This window comes from Pangasianodon hypophthalmus, chromosome 5 (genome assembly GCF_027358585.1).
Source record: "Pangasianodon hypophthalmus isolate fPanHyp1 chromosome 5, fPanHyp1.pri, whole genome shotgun sequence".
NCBI lineage: Eukaryota > Metazoa > Chordata > Actinopteri > Siluriformes > Pangasiidae > Pangasianodon > Pangasianodon hypophthalmus.
Window position 1 is genome coordinate 24828259 of NC_069714.1, and position 19057 is coordinate 24847315.

A 19057-nucleotide genomic window follows, 5' to 3' on the forward strand; every position below is an offset into this window, starting at 1 on the left:
CAGCCACGCTCCAAAGAGTGGAGGTTATTATAACAGCAAAGGGGGATTAAATCTGGAATGGGATGCTCAACAAGCACATGGTGTCCACACTTTTGGTGTAGTGTATTTGAACATAGTATATCTAATTATCCCCCCCTTCATATGGCCACAACTGCTCAACTTAATTTTTAACTCGTCTTCACAGCAGGTCTCTGTAGCTGTCTGAGTATACAGATAACCACAAGCACTTTGGCCTTGCCTTATCACAACTGCCAGTCTATATTTATCAGTCTAATACAGTACACACCAAATACCAGAGAATCCAATTTGTTACAGCTCCCACTGAATAACAGAGCAACAAATGGCTGATACAGTAGGGCAAAGAAAGATTCCCAGACTACTTATGCTAGTGCATTTGGTAAATAGACGGGAAAACAGATAGTGCATTTAGATAGACAGGTTTTCAGCTAGTCTTGGAGACTCGATACCCACAGGTTTCCTCACTCCCAACACACCGGGTTCAGGTCAAGAAGGACTTGATAATTGTGAGAATTTGCTTATGTAAATAGATTATTTCATCACTTAACTAGTCTTTGTAGAAGCTGCAGGCCCACAGCCATCATTTGATTAACTGGTCACATTTTACATAAAACTTAAATCCATCTTAATATTTGGTTTGCACAACATTTGCATCATTTTTGCAAAGTCTCTTTTAATCCTCACAGGATTAAAAGAGGTGTGTTCCAGTTACATGCAATTCTGAACTTCAGCACATTTTACTTGCGTTGTATCGGTTCAAGTGAGGATCAGTATTAAATCCAGGGCCACTGTCTGACAGTTTGATGTAACCACCATATGTCACACAGAAATTCATGTTTTTCCAAGTGAGAGCTCTCAATTGATATGTGGAAATGCCTTTCAGCCTGCTATTCACGTGCTTCAGGGAGCACCATAATGAAGCTCTGCTGTCTATAGACAGGTTAATCTATTGGGTAAAAGGAAGTGATTGCACAGATATACTTGAATCCATAAGGTGAGATTGAGAAATTCTCATCCTCTATAGAGAACAGTATCACCACTTTGAGTGAACCAGTTAATCGTAGAACAATGATTACATGCTTAAATGAAAATGTACTCTACCCTCTAATGTAATAACATTATTTTATTAGAGGTTAAAGTAAAATTTTGTTGACTAATTAAGTGGTAGGCAGGCAACAATAAGTTATTTGTCATACTATTGCAATCTTTTTAATGTCTGTGAGCAGATTGGAAGCCAAAAAAGCTCACTCTTTGGTCAGCTGAACCAAATGATTTGGCTGATTCAAAAGAACCTGAATTTATCACTATTGCACAGATCATTTGGTGCCTGGCTTGGTACAGGTTTGGTACATATTTTTGTTATGATACATTTGTGTGTAAGATCTTGTCTAATAATCTATCACACACATGCTTTTTGTGAAGTGGTGTCTGTCCTCAAATCCTATTAGGATTTCATAAGCCTGTGTAGCTGCCATAAAATTTGCATATAATTTGATTGCTAAATGAAGAGCTCGATATGGCACCAATGAACCATTGCATAATTTGCATTTGTTCTGCATTTTGGCATAGGCTTTTATTCAAAGCAAGCTACCAAGCTTTGAAGGAGTTGATAAATTGCTGCAGAAGTGTTTACTACAGAACTGAACAGGAACAAGTGTGAGATTGTTGCAGAGACAGAAATAAATATGAGAGTTTGAGTTAAGTGTTAATAAGAAAATAAACTCTAATTATATCAATTATAATATATTCGACAATATATTATACAGTGGCAGTATGGTAAGCTAACAAACACTGTGACATCTTAAAGATGTTTTTCACACAAGCCGAACTTATTAATATGCTGGTTTTCAGAGGACCTCAGTCTTTCTCACTTGCAAACATTGTTAAAAAAAAAAAAAAAAAAGGTGTGACAAAACCCGATAAAATAATGTTGCAAGTGTGACTAATGTGACTAAGGTCACATTATACTAATAAAATGAATACATTAACATTTACGGCATTTGGCAGACACCCTTATCCAGAGCGACTTAGCGATTTCAAAGCACTTCTGTATCAGTAAATACATCCTGATACTGGTTCACTAGGTCATGGACTAAGAATAATATCAGTCTAAAAAAACTCCATCACTATCATACAAAAAATACACCTTCACCGTTTGTCTTACCATTAGCCATTGGCACAGGGGCCATTCAATCTAAAAACTGTATTGTCCCTATATAAAAGTGAAACCAGCTCAAGTACACAGCAAGTACAAATACCGGAATTCATTTTTTTTTTTATCAGCTCTTTCAGAGGAAACACTTGCCGTACCCCGACCATGCCTCTTTTAGCAATGCATGGCTACATATTCAGCTGTATGGAGCTGATATATTTAGGCTGTGGAGCTCATCTATTGGGGCATAGACATTCAGCAAATGTTAATCTTGTTACAAATGTCATCAGGCATAACTCCATACATTTTAAATTCCACTGACATACTAATTCTCTTTTGAGTGACCAACAATTGTAAAACAACAACAACAAAAAAACACCATTTTGCTACTTGACAGATGTTTTGTTGATGTGATCACCTTTGATAGAGTTAATATTGCACCTAGTGGTCAAAAACAGAGAATGCAACAAGCATAGCTATATAGCAGTCCACTGGGGCAGGAATCACACTCCTCCATTCTCACTCTATAAACATTTTCATTGGAGGAGGAGCACCTGTTGCTGCCAAGATCTTGTAGCAAATGGTCTGAATTAAATATAACAAATGTCCATAAATGAAGGCAAAAGGTTGTCCAGAAGTATTTCTATTTGAAGATATAATGGAAAGATAAGGAGAGGGAATGTCTGTACACCAGAAATATGTATACATCATGGTAAACTTATAACCCACACAAAGGCTGAGGAAAAAAGTAGAACAATGTGTAGTAGTGTCAGGTCTTTTGTGTGATTTTTTGAGATGCAGTTTGGCTGGAAATTTAACTGAAACCCTGGTTAAATGATATCTGGGTGTGCCTTGCACACACCTTCTCTATTGATTACAGTTGAACAAAGGTACGTTAATAACTGCCATAAACACAGGCCAAGCTGGTTAAGCTGGTAGACCATCTTTGCCAGCTGGTAAAACTAAAAAATGGTCCAGTTTGAATTTAATATGCATTGCAGAGTCAAAGGTTCCCATAAATCCCAAGCTAATATATGCTGAACTCAAAACAGCATATACAGAGAATCTTAAATAAGTTTCTTCCTAAAAAGTCTACAATCCCCTTTGAAAGTATTGGAATGGCAAGGTCAATTCTTTTTTCAATTCAATTCTTTCTTTTTCAGGACATTCCAAGCTGACATTCTGATCTGTCATCTCATATTCATCTTTTCATCTCAAACCCAAACGTCTTCGGTGTACTGCAAAGGGGATGATGTGTGTGCATGCGTGGAACATGAATGATAGATGCATGTTATTGCGCTTGTTCTAACAGTACCGTTTCTATGGTAAAAGCCCATTCATAGGGACATACGCATGGCAGATGCTCCGCATAATCGAAGACTAATAATAAACACAGCCAATCAATTTTACTGTACCACGACAGCTAAAAGGATATTTTTATGCTCCCTGACTTTTGGATTAAAATCTTGGCCATTGGTCTGGCCTCTTCTTTAATTTTCAGTCTCTCCTCATAAGTATGAGCATCAAAAGACTTTTCTAATATCAGTTCAGCTATAGTAGTGCCTGCCATTTCATGCCAAAAAGCAGCTAAGCTGCTAGCTAAAGAAGGAAGTTACACCTAGCTAGCTAGATTTACATGTAAGCAACAAATTTTGGAAATGAATGCAAATAATAAAACAGATCTTTATACTTACAGTATTTACAAATAACACCATAACATTACAAATAACACCCAAATAAGAAAAAAACACCCATCCACACTCAGGCTAAACTGACGTGTTGAAAGCCTGTTGTCCAATCAGCGTTAATCTTTCCTCCTATTAAAACACAGTGTACATGAATCCGCCATCTATCAGTGCTGTGTTGGTGGTTTCAATGGAAATTTTCACAGAGTGTGCTGTCCACTAAAAATTGCAGTGAGATATTCAATCATTTGAAATATTGAATTTTACCAGGATTGATGAATAATGTTGACACTTCACTGCCACATTTTATTGAAATTTTAGTAGAAGCCAGGCTTCCTGTGGCAACTGCCTGTGTTACAGGCATAACCCATGACCTCTTTCATTTGCAGTGTGTCTCATGACATTTTGGATTTTTTTCATTTGTGCGAGACCTTGTCCTTGCCTAATCGTCTAGGCCTCAACCTTGTGACACACAGACAGTGTATTACTGATATTCTCCATGTTTTCAGTTTCCGAATCTGTTGTGATTTTCCAAATAAACAGGTGCAGGGCACCATGGACACATTCACACAAACCTAGGAGAAATCTTCACTAGACAACACACTTAGACTTATAGGTGAAAATCCACACAGACAGAAAACTTAGCTATTAAGATCTAAATCCACTTTGTGACCAAAATCTAAAACCCCATAATTACACTGTTAAAACAAAGCTAAACAAAAAAAACTGAACTTCCTGCTTCCTAGTAAATATTTTTCATTATACACTGTAAAACCTAAGTACTGACAAATATTAAAGAAAGCAATGTTAAAGACCTAAACTTTCTGCTGCCTTAAAAGCCTTTGTGTTGGTGGACTAAAGCATCCTCTTGCTTCCACTTTTGGTCTTAGGCAGCTGTCAGGCAAGGCTGAGCTGGTATGTCACCTGTCTGCATGTAGCTTATGCTGCATTTGACTAAAACTCATAACTCAGAATTTCTGACCTCTGACCAGGGAAAACCATAGAAAACCCTCAACTTAGAATTCCTGCAAGGTCTTCAACCCCAAGTTCAGCAAGAGACATCAAATCAACATGGCTGCCCACTGCATCTACTTCTCACTTTTAAATGAGTTATTCTGTATAAGAAGTAGAAGTATTTGCTTTAGATCAATCAACATGCAGATATATTCATCTGTTAAATCTATAACACTGACTACACAGTTCACTGTTTCGAGGAGGTAAATATACATCACTTATCAGTTAGCTGGCTAGCCTGTTGCTAACAAAAGACAGACATGGAGGTGTCCATGGTTATTTCTCACTTTATAGCTTCAACATATGGAGGTTGAAAATGACGTAATTCTGAGTTCCGACTTCCCACAAGGAAAGTCAAATTCACCATTGGTCTGCAGAATGAAACAGTGGGAGTGTGCTGAAAAATGTGCAGATCTGTAGCATTTTTCTGCTGAACCCTCCTACTGCTTAGGAGACAGGGAGACAGTAATTGCCACAGTATTGAATCAGCACCGCTGTAGCCCAGTAAAAACTAAAGGTGGTAAGTTACAAAGTCATGATTTATACATTTTTGCCTCTAGGAAACATTTTATTCCAGGCCAATGCAAAAAGACATGGTCTGCTGTAAGGTAAACATAAAAAGCAACAAAACCACAACACTGAGCAATAGAGGAAAGGTCATATGATCTAGACCAATGTGACAGTGATCTAAGACTAGTGTGATGGCCTTGTCTCATAGAATATTTATAAACAATACTAGAGAATAGTATGGTCAAATGTGCTATACTGGGTGGTTTCCTGTTCCTTCCTTTCATTTTAGTTTTCATTCTTTTCTTTTTATTATTGTGAACAGGTCTTTCTATAATTGAATAATGAAAGATACTAAGGTGTTATATAGAGAAGTAAAATTTGTAAAATTAAAAATAAAATGACCAAATAGAAAAGGCATGCTCAAAACAAAAGTATCTACAAAATTATGTACATCCAATGTAGCCTCTTTCTCACATTTACTGTTTTCATGCTCATCTAGGGTTACTGTCTAAGCAGTCTCCCTGTCTCCTAAGCAGTAGGAGGGTTCAGAAGAAAAATGCTACAGATCTGCACATTTTTCAGCACACTCCCACTGTTTCATTCTGCAGACCAATGGTGAATTTGACTTTCCTTGTGGGAAGTCGGAACTCAGAATTCTCACAGTCCCTTTGAGATGATGTTTTCTGAGTTGAGAATAATTTAATCTCATTAAAAAAAAAACTAATGTAGCGAGATTAAAAAGCTGAATGTGCTGATCAGACACATGCTTTCTGCTGTTATGGTCAAGTTGACTGCTTATAGCATGTGCATTACTTTAGATTGGATTACATGTAACCTGCATATACATGGAGACTACACACTGCCCAGTTTAGGATACATATAAAGAGTTTATTCAGAATCTGTAATCGGAATTAATTACTTTGGCTTGGTGAAATCAAATCTGCGTGCAAAAAAAAAATGTATTCGCAAAACGTTGTAAACTAGTTATATGTATAAAGATCTAATTCAATCATTTATTTAGCTCTCTGTTCTCTGTGCTTGGGTTATATTTGTGATTCCTACGTGCACCGGTCAAAGGTTCATTTATCTTTCTCTGTTGCAGTTTTTCTGACCAATAAAAGAAAGTTTTACGAGTACATTCTCAGTCCTGCACTCCTCTCAGCCGACTTGTACTTTTGCTTTTTGTTTCATTTAATTAATGTGCCATGTGAAATAAAACCAAACAAAATAGCATACAAACCACAGGTAGCAATTTCATTCAGATTTAGACCTGGCAATGAATACACAGCTGTGAAAGCTCCCTTAGAGTTTAGAGGCATAAAAGCACCACATGACCAGTAATTCGGTTTTATTCACAGACTACTATGGAAAAGTTCCAAGCCAGATCCCAAAAAAACCTCCGAACTGTCGAAATGCAACTACTATTTAGAAACAAAATCCCTTCAACACGACTTGAAACAGCAAATCAACAAAGAGATAATTACAGGGACAAAAATTACAGGGACAAAAAAGTTTGAATTGACTTTGACCAAAAAAAAAAAAAAAAAAAAAAGACTTCAACGCCACCCGAAATTTAAGACAGTGCTTGTTGCAATATAATGTCAAGCTAGTCATATGCATAAATCTCGATACACCTCCCAAAACCAGCCAACTGATACACCACATCAACACTGTTCACCACTCCGAAACGCTATGCTATGGTGTTTTGTGTGTGTAACAAAATGAAAACATAAAGGACTATAAAGTATAAGTAAAAGTATAAATATATAAAGTATAAATATAAAGGACTAACAAGAAGCCAGAGGCAAAAAATCCAACTCCTCCCCCCAATAAAATATTACCACAGAAACCTAGCAAATTTAGGTTGACCAGACAACCTACATACAGGTTAGCTGTAAACAGTTCCTGCAATATTTTTGTTAAACCCCTTGAATTAAAGTTGAAAGTCTACACTTCAATCACATCTTGATTGCTTCGTTTCAAATCCTTTGTGGTAGTGTAGAACCTGGTGTCATAGGTTGGCGAGACAACCTACATTTGACAACTGTTAGTTATCTAAACTTTTAGTTGCGTGCCAAACAATAGCAAGCAAGGCAAAAGTTCAGTTATCTAGCAGCTCCTGCAATTTTTTTTAACAGACCAAAGACACCAGAGTGTCTTATATAATATAAATGCAGTCAATGAAATGAGCCTTTCCCCTTTAGTCAACTGTCGCTGCTGCCAGGTGAGTTTTATTCCAGTTTGGTCTGACGGCTGCTTTATGTGAAAAGGCAGAAAAGCCCAGTCTTCTGTATCTCTGTAGCAAGGGGTCAGAATTGTAAATGATATGGATAACTGTAAATGTTGGTACCTCATTTTCTCTCTAAATAATCTGTGAAATCTAATGAGGCCAGGACTCGGGACTCTCAGTGTGCTGCAGACTAAGATAAAATTATGTGAACTCATCTGACTTAGCTCTCCCACAGATCATATGTCTGGGTCGGGCCACAATATACCAGTTGCTCTCGCATCTAAATAACTAAAGCTGTGTAGTCTTACTGTGAGTAGTGACAATATGATATAGTAATAATAACAAATTAACAAATTACATTTTACATAACAATTACAATGAAGATAGTAAATAAATAAAAGAGCACATGAAAAATCTCAAAAACTGCATAACCCATGACCTCTTTCATTTGCAGTGTGTCTCATGACATTTTGGATTTTTTTCATTTGTGCGAGACCTTGTCCTTGCCTAATCGTCTAGGCCTCAACCTTGTGACACACAGACAGTGTATTACTGATATTCTCCATGTTTTCAGTTTCCGAATCTGTTGCGATTTTCCAAATAAACAGGTGCAGGGCACCATGGACACATTCACACAAACCTAGGAGAAATCTTCACTAGACAACACACTTAGACTTATAGGTGAAAATCCACACAGACAGAAAACTTAGCTATTAAGATCTAAATCCACTTTGTGACCAAAATCTAAAACCCCATAATTACACTGTTAAAACAAAGCTAAACAAAAAAAAATTGAACTTCCTGCTTCCTAGTAAATATTTTTCATTACACACTGTAAAACCTAAGTACTGACAAATATTAAAGAAAGCAATGTTAAAGACCTAAACTTTCTGCTGCCTTAAAAGCCTTTGTGTTGGTGGACTAAAGCATCCTCTTGCTTCCACTTTTGGTCTTAGGCAGCTGTCAGGCAAGGCTGAGCTGGTATGTCACCTGTCTGCATGTAGCTTATGCTGCATTTGACTAAAACTCATGACTCAGAATTTCTGACCTCTGACCAGGGAAAACCATAGAAAACCCTCAACTTAGAATTCCTGCAAGGTCTTCAACCCCAAGCTCAGCAAGAGACATCAAATCAACATGGCTGCCCACTGCATCTACAGTAAACAAAGTAGCACTTCTCACTTTTAAATGAGTTATTCTGTATAAGAAGTAGAAGTATTTGCTCTAAATCAATCAACATGCAGATATAGTCATCTGTTAAATCTATAACACTGACTACACAGTTCACTGTTTCGAGGAGGTAAATATACATCACTTATCAGTTAGCTGGCTAGCCTGTTGCTAACAAAAGACAAACATGGAGGTGTCCATGGTTATTTCTCACTTTATAGCTTCAACATATGGAGGTTGAAAATGACGTAATTCTGAGTTCCGACTTCCCACAAGGAAAGTCAAATTCACCATTGGTCTGCAGAATGAAACAGTGGGAGTGTGCTGAAAAATGTGCAGATCTGTAGCATTTTTCTGCTGAACCCTCCTACTGCTTAGGAGACAGGGAGACAGTAACCCTAGATGAGCATGAAAACAGTAAATGTGAGAAAGAGGCTACATTGGATGTACATAATTTTGTAGATAATTTTGTTTTGAGCATGCCTTTTCTATTTGGTCATTTTATTTTTAATTTTACAAATTTTACTTCTCTATATAACACCTTAGTATCTTTCATTATTCAATTATAGAAAGACCTGTTCACAATAATAAAAAGAAAAGAAAAGAATGAAAACTAAAATGAAAGGAAGGAACAGGAAACCACCCAGTATAGCACATTTGACCATACTATTCTCTAGTATTGTTTATAAATATTCTATGAGACAAGGCCATCACACTAGTCTTAGATCACTGTCACATTGGTCTAGATCATATGACCTTTCCTCTATTGCTCAGTGTTGTGGTTTTGTTGCTTTTTATGTTTACCTTACAGCAGACCATGTCTTTTTGCATTGGCCTGGAATAAAATGTTTCCTAGAGGCAAAAATGTATAAATCATGACTTTGTAACTTACCACCTTTAGTTTTTACTGGGCTACAGCGGTGCTGATTCAATACTGTGGCAATTTACAGGCTATAGTTTGTAGTGTTTAGCAGCCGGCCATCTTAGACAGCTGCTCACATTGTTGTAATGCTTACCAATCTTGTACACAACACAATTTCTACATCTGTGATACTCTCTGCTCTTCTATGGAAATTTGAGAAAGTTGAAAGCTGTTTAAATGCTGTCAGAAGGAAATGAGAGTTTCCCCTTTAGTCAACTGTCGCTGATGCCAGGTGAGTTTTATTCCAGTTTGGTCTGATGGCTGCTTTATGTGAAAAGGCAGAAAAGCCCAGTCTTCTGTATCTCTGTAGCAAGGGGTCAAAATTGTAAATGCTATGGATAACTGTAAATGTTGGTACTTTTGAGAGGATTGTACATTTTCTCTCTAAATAATTTGTGAAATCTAATGAGGCCAGCACCCAGTCTGCATCACACTGAGAGTCATAAGACAAAATCATATGAACTCATCTGACTTAGCTCTCCCACAGATCATATGTCTGGGTCTGTCCACAATATAGCAGTTGTTCTCGCATCTAAATAACTAATGCTGTGTAGTCTTACTGTGGGTAGAGACAATATGCTATAGTAATAAGAACAAATTACATTTTACATTTAAAAATTATAATGAAAATAGTAAATAAATAAAAGAGCACAAGCAAAATCTCAAAAACTGCAAGAAAAAATAGTAAAACTGAACCAATGTGTGTCAATACAAAATACAAATAGCAATACAGCTAAAGCGTAAAAATGTTTTCAAATCAGCCCATTTTTAGTCAATCATTCAGGTTCCTTACTTGAAGTAGGTTTAACTGCATACTGTACCTAACAAACATTGAGTTCCTGGATGATTGCAGACATCTTGTTAGATACTTAAACAGAGGTCTATGTCTAGACTATTTGACGTTTTTACCCAATACTGTATCTGTAAAGTGAAACTGGACTAGCTGGTATAATCAACTAAAATCTGTCTAAACTTACCAGAATTGCTGTTGATGTTAACCTTATCTAATTTAGCTGGTCTCTGGAGAGGCCCTCATCTGCCATAATTGTCTTCACCTTGTTCTGCAGTAAGATGTGATGAATTGATGTTGTGTAATGAACGTCCAGATGTAATCTCTAGAGGAAATGTTAACGGAATGATGTTGGAGATGTCCTCTTAGTTCTGATGCCTGGGTGTCATCCTCTCATTGCAGGGATCTTTAAGAGCTGCTTGTAGTTCTGCTGGAAATCATGTTCATGACGGCAGACAAGTCAACAGAACCGTATGATGTTATGGCCACCTTTAATAATAATATGTGGTGAGAGGGAGACCCAAACTGGATCGTTATGTTACAAAACCTATGGGACCATTTGGTTTCCTCTTAAGTTCCTGGAAAGTAGGACACTGTAAGAAGAATAAGCCCCTCCACCACGGCAAGGTATGGTCCCAGTAGAGAGGTCTGAACCACCCACACATCAACTCTCCTAGAAAAAAGAAACGTCTCGGATTTAATCACTAACACGATAAGTGAGCAAAACAAGACCATGGGGATTTAAATAAAGGATTTCACACTGACCTCGTCCTGGTCTGAAGATACAGTGGGCACAGGATCACGACTAATACACCTGAGTGAAAACAGAAAATAATCAACTCACTTATAAAACTCTTTATATGCTTATAATCTGCTCTCAATACTAGATTGGTAAAATGACCAAACTCACCGCAGTCTTTTTGTAATGTGTTGATGCAAATTATATTTCCAAATGAGAAAACCACAAACACCAGCAAAGAGGGCTATGATGAACAGAGTCCAGCAAGCTTTGGATTCTGTAGCTGCAATGCCATTGAGAAAGTATTACAGTTAGCTCACACTTCATCTGGATTTGTAAGACTTATCTCAAACAGAAGCCCTGGTGGAAACTGTTTAATGTCATTGAGGCCAACATCCTTATCCATCTCTTTCAAGAAGGTTAAATGTTATAAATCACACAGTACAGAGCATATTAAGTGGAAGTGACCATTTTCCTTTGATCCGGCACTCCAGTATACTTGACTAAACTGGAACATTAAGACTAAGAAGTTGAACAGATGTAGTGTGACAACTGTGTATCTATTAAGTGAACCACATATTTGAACATGCACAATGGATTCATCTAACTTGCAAGTAAGAACATTTATTCACTGTTCCAGTGAACAACAGATCATATACATACTCACATGTAACATGCACGTAGAGGGAACCTACAGCTTTCCCGTATTGGTTAGACACCACACAATAGTAAACGCCGTTACTGTCAGGGGTCAGCTGAATAATCTGTCTGCTATTAGCACCGCTGGAAAGAGGCTCCTTCACTGGAAAGTGTCTATAGGAGAATTTATTTGTTCAATTATGGTGTATTAAAGTGTATTAAAGTGTATGTGTGATTGTCTTCACACCATACTACACAGATATATATTCTGTTGGAAACTGCCTTCAAATTGCTTATTTTGCACTTCGTGTTTTAACCAATAACATTTGCAATGTCTCAAGGCATGTATTAGCATTTAAACCGTTTTGTTCTATTCCCCAAGGCTGCTGAGACTTCCATTATTAAGGCAAAGTTAATGCTACTAGGCTATGTACTGCTGACACACCCTTCACCCTTCAGTATATCATGCAAAATATCACCATGATCTGGGTTTTAAAAAAGCATTGTGAACGGGCTATTTTCACACACACAGGTTTCTTCTGCTTGCAGTAGCCTTCATAGGGTAATTTTAGTTCTGCTAAAACAATAGCTGAGTCAGAAACCATTTATGAGAAGTGTTACAGAAAAACTGTGAACTGCAGTTGAATCATAGAAACAGCTTGGAGTGCAAGTCCAAGTAGAGTTTAGGGGCAAATAAACTAAAACTACAGCGAGTAGAAATTGTTCAATTGTTTGAACGAAGCCAATCTGACAGATTCTCAATCTAAGTGTCAGAGTTTAGCCTCATGTCTGTGTGGCTCTTCATTCCTGCTCACCAAACAGTATCAACGAGCTCAGACTACCACCTCACTGTTGACTACATTTAACACTGAACAAACAAAAACACTCCTCATTTTCACTATGAGTGTTAACTCAGTTCTCAATCAGCTAGAAATACAGAGAGCTAACACTGGTTTATTTGTAACACTACATCAGCCACTGGAGAGACAGAGAACAGAGTGGTCTGTCTGTAAGAGTTTATACTGGGTTCCGGTCAAATTATTAACATAGATTACATTAGTATATTATTAACATACTCTTTCAAAATAGCATTAGGATAAACTCAGAATCTAACAATATAATAAAGTATTATATAAATATATATATATATATATATATATATATAAAGTTATCTTTATTTAATACTATAGTTAAAGCCATATAAAATTGGAAATAACATTGAAGGCAGTCTGGGAAACATGAATGTCAAACATGAAACAGAAACCTGAAACCAGGCACCTGGCTTGTCTCCACAGGTTCCACATTTACCATTTAACAGATGAACAGGTGCAGCTTTGTTGATAAATTCGATAAGCCATATAATATGGCTCATGTAAATACATAAACTGCAGCCTTTTATGGTAAACATACATGGAAGATTCAGCTCTATTACCTGCTCCAGATGAAGTCTGTTGGTTTTGGATTAGCATCTGCTTCACACTGAAATTCAACTGCTTTCCCTTGATCACCTGCTGAAATAACGTAAACCACCTCAGGAGGATCTGGGAGAAAGAGTAAAAACAAAAATCAATACATTACACAATGTAATGTTCAGTGAAACAGAATTAAGTATAATGTTGACAATTGCCAGTAGGGCAAAAAAGTACACAGTGCTTTAAAGGAAAAATCCACCCTGAGCCACGTGCATATTAATCTTTAAATTAACACGTGATTTTCAGTAATGTCCAACATTCGTTTAAATGTCTTTCATTGACATGTTAATGTATTTTCACTTTGGTTGACCTACATTAGGGCTGCAAGATATTGAAGTAAAATGTGATCCGCGAAAACTTGTTAAATAATGTGATATGCAGTATGATAATGCTGTAAGCGTGTAAAATCTATTTAAATTATATATATATATATATATATATATATATATATATATATATATATATATATATATATATATATATATATTTCTATATTTAAAAACTGAAAATGACATATCTTTCATGTTCTTTTGAGGAAAAGAAAGAATTCTCTGCTAACTTTTTGAAGTAGTAAAATCATTCAGTTATGGCAAGCCCTTGCGATATGCATATCACGACATTTACATTTGCGATATTTCGATAATTTCAACATATTGTGCAGCCCTAACCTACACTGATGACTTACATTTGGTTAACCTACATGCTGTTTGAATACATGCTGATTGTGGTGCAGTAGGATTTAGCCCTAGCTTTATCTCTACCTAAAGAGAGCGACACAGAAGCACTTTAGTGTCTCCATCTTCAACTTTCTTGGCAATACCACCATCAATGCCATTGCGATTGTCATTTTATCGATATGCACTGCACTCTGGCACTTTGACTCAACGTCTGTTGTCTGCCTGCTGAAAAACAATGCTGTGTTGCAAATTCTACTATGTGCAAGAAAATGAATTCTTTCATTTCATGAAAGGCACATTATCAAGACAAGTACAACAGACACTTTGTATTACTGCTTCAGTAATGTGAAACAAATAGGAACAGCACTGTACTCCTTTGTGTGACTACGGTCATATGCTTTTGCTTAAAAATGAGAAACTTACAGTGAACGATCAATGTGTAATTCAGTTCCAGTTTCCCCTTTAGGCCAGGGTGTGTGACCAAACACTGAACTTTCTTCTGGTTTAGATCTTTGGATGCTACACCAATCAGGCTGCTTTTAACAGTGGATCTTCCTTCAGAGTCCACAGTGACATTAGTTTGTACTTTGACAGAGTCACTTAAAGCACCCAGACTCCACAACACTTCTGCTGCAGGCTTTGCATTGGCTGCAGTGCAGGTTGCTAAAATCTCCTCAGCGTCACCAGCAACAGGAGGCACATCCGTGCTCACACTGACAACAGGAGGAACTAAAAACAAACAAAAACATTAACAAGCATGACACCAGCAACAATAATATTGTTTAAGAAAACCACATTCAGTAATGGGCATTATTAATTTGCATGTCATGCCCTGATCACTCATGTGATTAAGCACAGGTTTTGTTAATTGAACGGTGAAGGCATTGTAGACCTCACCGCTACCAGTGACTGTGGAGTTTAAATTGGACTTTAGTGCAATGTGATCCTGATCCAATCAGACTATTAGTAGTACATAACAAAACAAAACATTAAAATGTAACAAATTTAAACATGGCTAAGCCCTTACTGGTATCACTCAAATGGGGGTGAAGCACAGGGCTTTTCCTATTCTGCTGTTCTGTGCATTTGGACAGTGAGACGATTTTTGTAATTTGGCCTCTACACACCACCACAATGGATTTGAAATGAAGCAATCAAGATGTGACAGAAGTGTAGACTTTCAGCTTTAATTCAAGGGATTTAACAAAAATATTGCATTAACTGTTTAGGAATTACAGCCATTTTTTTTTACAAAGTCCCTCCCATTTTCACAGGCTCAAGAGTAAATGTACAAATTAACAATAAGCAGTTTCATGGCCAGGTGTGGCATGTATCCTCATTATTTCACAAAAAGTTAAGAAGATAAAAGGTCTGCAGTTGATTCCAAGTGTTGAATTTGCATTTGGTAGCTGTTCATGGAAACTCATTAGGCTGAAAAAAACAAAACAGACCTATCTCAGAGATAGCAGAAACATTTGGTACATTCTGAAAGAGAAGGAATGCACTGGCAAGCTCAGCAACACCAAAAGGCCCGGAAGACCACGGAAGATAACTAAAGTGGATGATCACAGAATTCTTTCCTTGGTGAAAAAAAACCCCTTCACAATCTCTAGCCAAGTCAAGAACACTCTGGAAGAGGTAGGCATATCATTGTCAAAGTCTACAATGAAAAGATGCCTTCATGAATTTAAATACAGACGGTTTACCTTAAGAGGCAAACCACTGGTAACACTCAAGAACACAAAGGCCAGATTAGACTTTGCTAAAAAACCTCAAAAAAAAAAAAAAAACAGTTCTGATGCAAAATTAACTTGTACCAGAATGATGGGAAGAGTATGGAGAAGGAAAGGAAGGGCTCATGATCCAAAGCATACCACATCATCAAACATGTGGAGGCATGGGCATGCATGGCTGCCAGTGGTACGGGGTCATTGGTGTTTATTGATTGTGTGACTGCTAATAGAAGTAGCAGGATGAATTCTGAAGTGTATAGAGCTACACTTTCTGCTCAGCTTCAGTCAAATGCTGCAAAACTGCTTCATAGTACAGATGGATAATGACCTAAAACATACCGTGAAAGCAATCCAAGAGCTTCTTAAGGCAAAGAAACTAAATTTTCTTAAATGTCCAATGACCTCAACCCAATTGAGCATGCTTTTCACTTACTGAAGACAAATCTGAAGGCAGAAAGACCCATATACAAGCAGCAGCAGAAGGCGGCTGCAATAAAGGCCTGGCAAAGCATTTCAAGGGAGGAAACTCGGCATTTGATGATGTCCGTGGATTCCAGACTTCAGGCAGTCATTGACTGCAAGGGACTTGCATCCAAATATTAAAAATAATCCTAATATTTATGATTGTTAGTTTGTCCAATTACTTTCGAGTCTGTGAAGATGGATGGACTCTGTAAAAAATGACTGTAATTACTAAACGGTTAATGCAATATTTTTGTTAAACCCCTTGAATTAAAGCTGAAAGTCTACATTTCAAAGATTTTTATTTTATGACTTCTACATTACTGGTTCAGCACAAAAACTTTTTAGATTTCCAAACATTAGTTTTCCAAGAAAATAATTAAATGTTACAGAAAAATGTTTGTATGTCAGTAAAGAAAGCAGCAGATTACATAAGAGACACTTTTCAGACAAAAAACATAATGAAGGCTGCTGGGTTTTGCTGCAAAAATAAGAAGCAAGTGTGACAGTCAAGGTCTCCAGAAGAACTGTGGCTGCTTTTGCAGGGTGCTCAGTAAAACTTACAGCTCATTTCCTTATAAAGCTGCAGAAATTGTACCTGAGACTACTATTTTTTTTTTAAAGCGAAGGATCGTCACACCAAATATTGACTTTGTTTCATTTATTACTGTTTACTGCTCTTTACAGCATTTTTTTTAATGTAGAAACATTTAATTTCATTATTTTTGAAGGCATCTTTGCTCTACAGCATTTCTTTGCATGTGCCTAAGACTTTTGTACAGTATTGTGTAATATATATATATATATATATATATATATGTACATATATATTATATACACATACATACAGTGGGGCAAAAAAGTATTTAGTCAGCCACCAATTGTGCAAGTTCTCCCACTTAAAAAGATGAGAGAGGCCTGTAATTTTCATCATAGGTACACTTCAACTATGAGAGACAGAATGGGGGGAAAGAATCCAGGAAATCACACTGTAGGATTTTTAATGAATTAATTGGTAAATTCCTCTGTAAAATAAGTATTTGGTCACCTACAAACAAGGACTCTAATCCTGCAGTGCCAGACGTGTCCCCCTGCTTACGCCAGTACATGTCCAGGCCCGTCTGAAGTTTGCTAGAGAGCATCTGGATGATCCAGAAGAGGACTGGGAGAATGTCATATGGTCAGATGAAACCAAAATAGAACTTTTTGGTAAAAACTCAACTTGTCGTGTTTGGAGGAGAAAGAATGCTGAGTTGCATCCAAAGAACACCATACCTACTGTGAAGCATGGGGGTGGAAACATCATGCTTTGGGGCTGTTTTTCTGCAAAGGGACCAGGACGACTGATCCGTGTAAAGGAAAGAATGAATGGGGCCATGTATCGTGAGATTTTGAGTGAAAACCTCCTTCCATCAGCAAGGGCATTGAAGATGAAACGTGGCTGGGTCTTTCAGCATGACAATGATCCCAAACACACCGCCCGGGCAACGAAGGAGTGGCTTCGTAAGAAGCATTTCAAGGTCCTGGAGTGGCCTAGCCAGTCTCCAGATCTCAACCCCATAGAAAATCTTTGGAGGGAGTTGAAGGTCCGTGTTGCCCAGCGACAGCCCCAAAACATCACTGCTCTAGTGGAGATCTGCATGGAGGAATGGGCCAAAATATCAGCAACAGTGTGAAAACCTTGTGAAGACTTACAGAAAACGTTTGACCTCTGTCATTGCCAACAAAGGGTATATAACAAAGTATTGAGATGAACTTTTGTTATTGACCAAATACTTATTTTCCACCATAATTTGTATATAAATTCTTTAAAAATCAGACAGTGTGACTTCCTGGATTCTTTCCCCCCATTCTGTCTCTCATAGTTGAAGTGTACCTATGATGAAAATTACAGGCCTCTCTCATCTTTTTAAGTGGGAGAACTTGCACAATTGGTGGCTAACTAAATACTTTTTTGCCCCACTGTATATATATACAGTCAGGTCCATAAATATTGGGACAGTGACACAGTTTTGGTAATTTTGCCTCTGTACACCACCACAGTGGATTTGAAATGAAGCAGTCAAGATGTGACTGAAGCATAGACTTTCAGCTTTAATTCAAGGGGTTTAACAAAAATATTGCATTAACTGTTTAGGAATTACAGCCATTTTTAAAAGAGTTCCTCCATTTTCACAGGCTCAAAAGTAATGGGACAAACTAATATAATCATAAATATTAGGATTATTTTTATTACTTGGAGGTAAATCCTTTGCAGTCAATGACTACCTGAAGTCTGGACCCCATGGACATCACCAAATGCTGAGTTTCCTCCCTTGAGATGATTTGCCAGGTCTTTACTGCAGCCATCTTCAGTTGCTGCTTGTTTGTGGGTCTTTCTGCCTTCAGATTTGTCTTCAGTAAGTGAAAAGCAGCTCACTTACTGAAGACAAATTGGGTTGGGTTGAGGTCAGGTGACTGACTCGGCCATTTAAGAACATTTAATTTCCAAGCTCTTGGGCTGCTTTCACAGTATGTTTTGGGTTGTTATCCATCTGTACTGTGAAGCGCTGTCCTATCAGTTTTGCAGCATTTGACTGAAGCTGAGCAGAAAGTATAGCTCTGTACACTTCAGAATTCATCCTGCTACTTCTATCAACAGTCACATTATCAATAAACCCCAGTGACCCAGTTCCATTGGCAGCCAAACATGCCCATGCCATAACACTGCCTCCACATGTTTGACGGATGATGTGGTATGCTTTGGATCATGAGCCCTTCCTTTCCTTCTCCATATATTCTGGTACAAGTTAATCTTGCATCAGAACTGGTCAGGCTTTTTTAGAGGTTTTTTAGCATTCACAT

At 37.4% G+C, this 19057-nt stretch overlaps 1 protein-coding gene across 3 annotated transcripts in view; it reads right to left on the reverse strand.

Moving 5' to 3' along the window:
* Window positions 1–19057, reverse strand: part of si:ch211-141e20.2 (nectin-3) — a 42134-nt gene that overhangs the window by 15768 nt on the left and 7309 nt on the right. For all 3 annotated transcript variants that reach the window (XM_053234533.1, XM_053234534.1, XM_053234532.1), the window contains exons 3-8: window positions 14442–14747; window positions 13302–13410; window positions 11898–12043; window positions 11402–11513; window positions 11257–11305; window positions 10679–11164 (exon numbers count right to left, since the gene is read on the reverse strand). In XM_053234533.1, the coding sequence (XP_053090508.1) occupies window positions 11156–11164; window positions 11257–11305; window positions 11402–11513; window positions 11898–12043; window positions 13302–13410; window positions 14442–14747 (731 nt within the window). In that variant the 3' untranslated portion in view covers window positions 10679–11155. The remainder of the gene's footprint in view (window positions 1–10678; window positions 11165–11256; window positions 11306–11401; window positions 11514–11897; window positions 12044–13301; window positions 13411–14441; window positions 14748–19057) is intronic.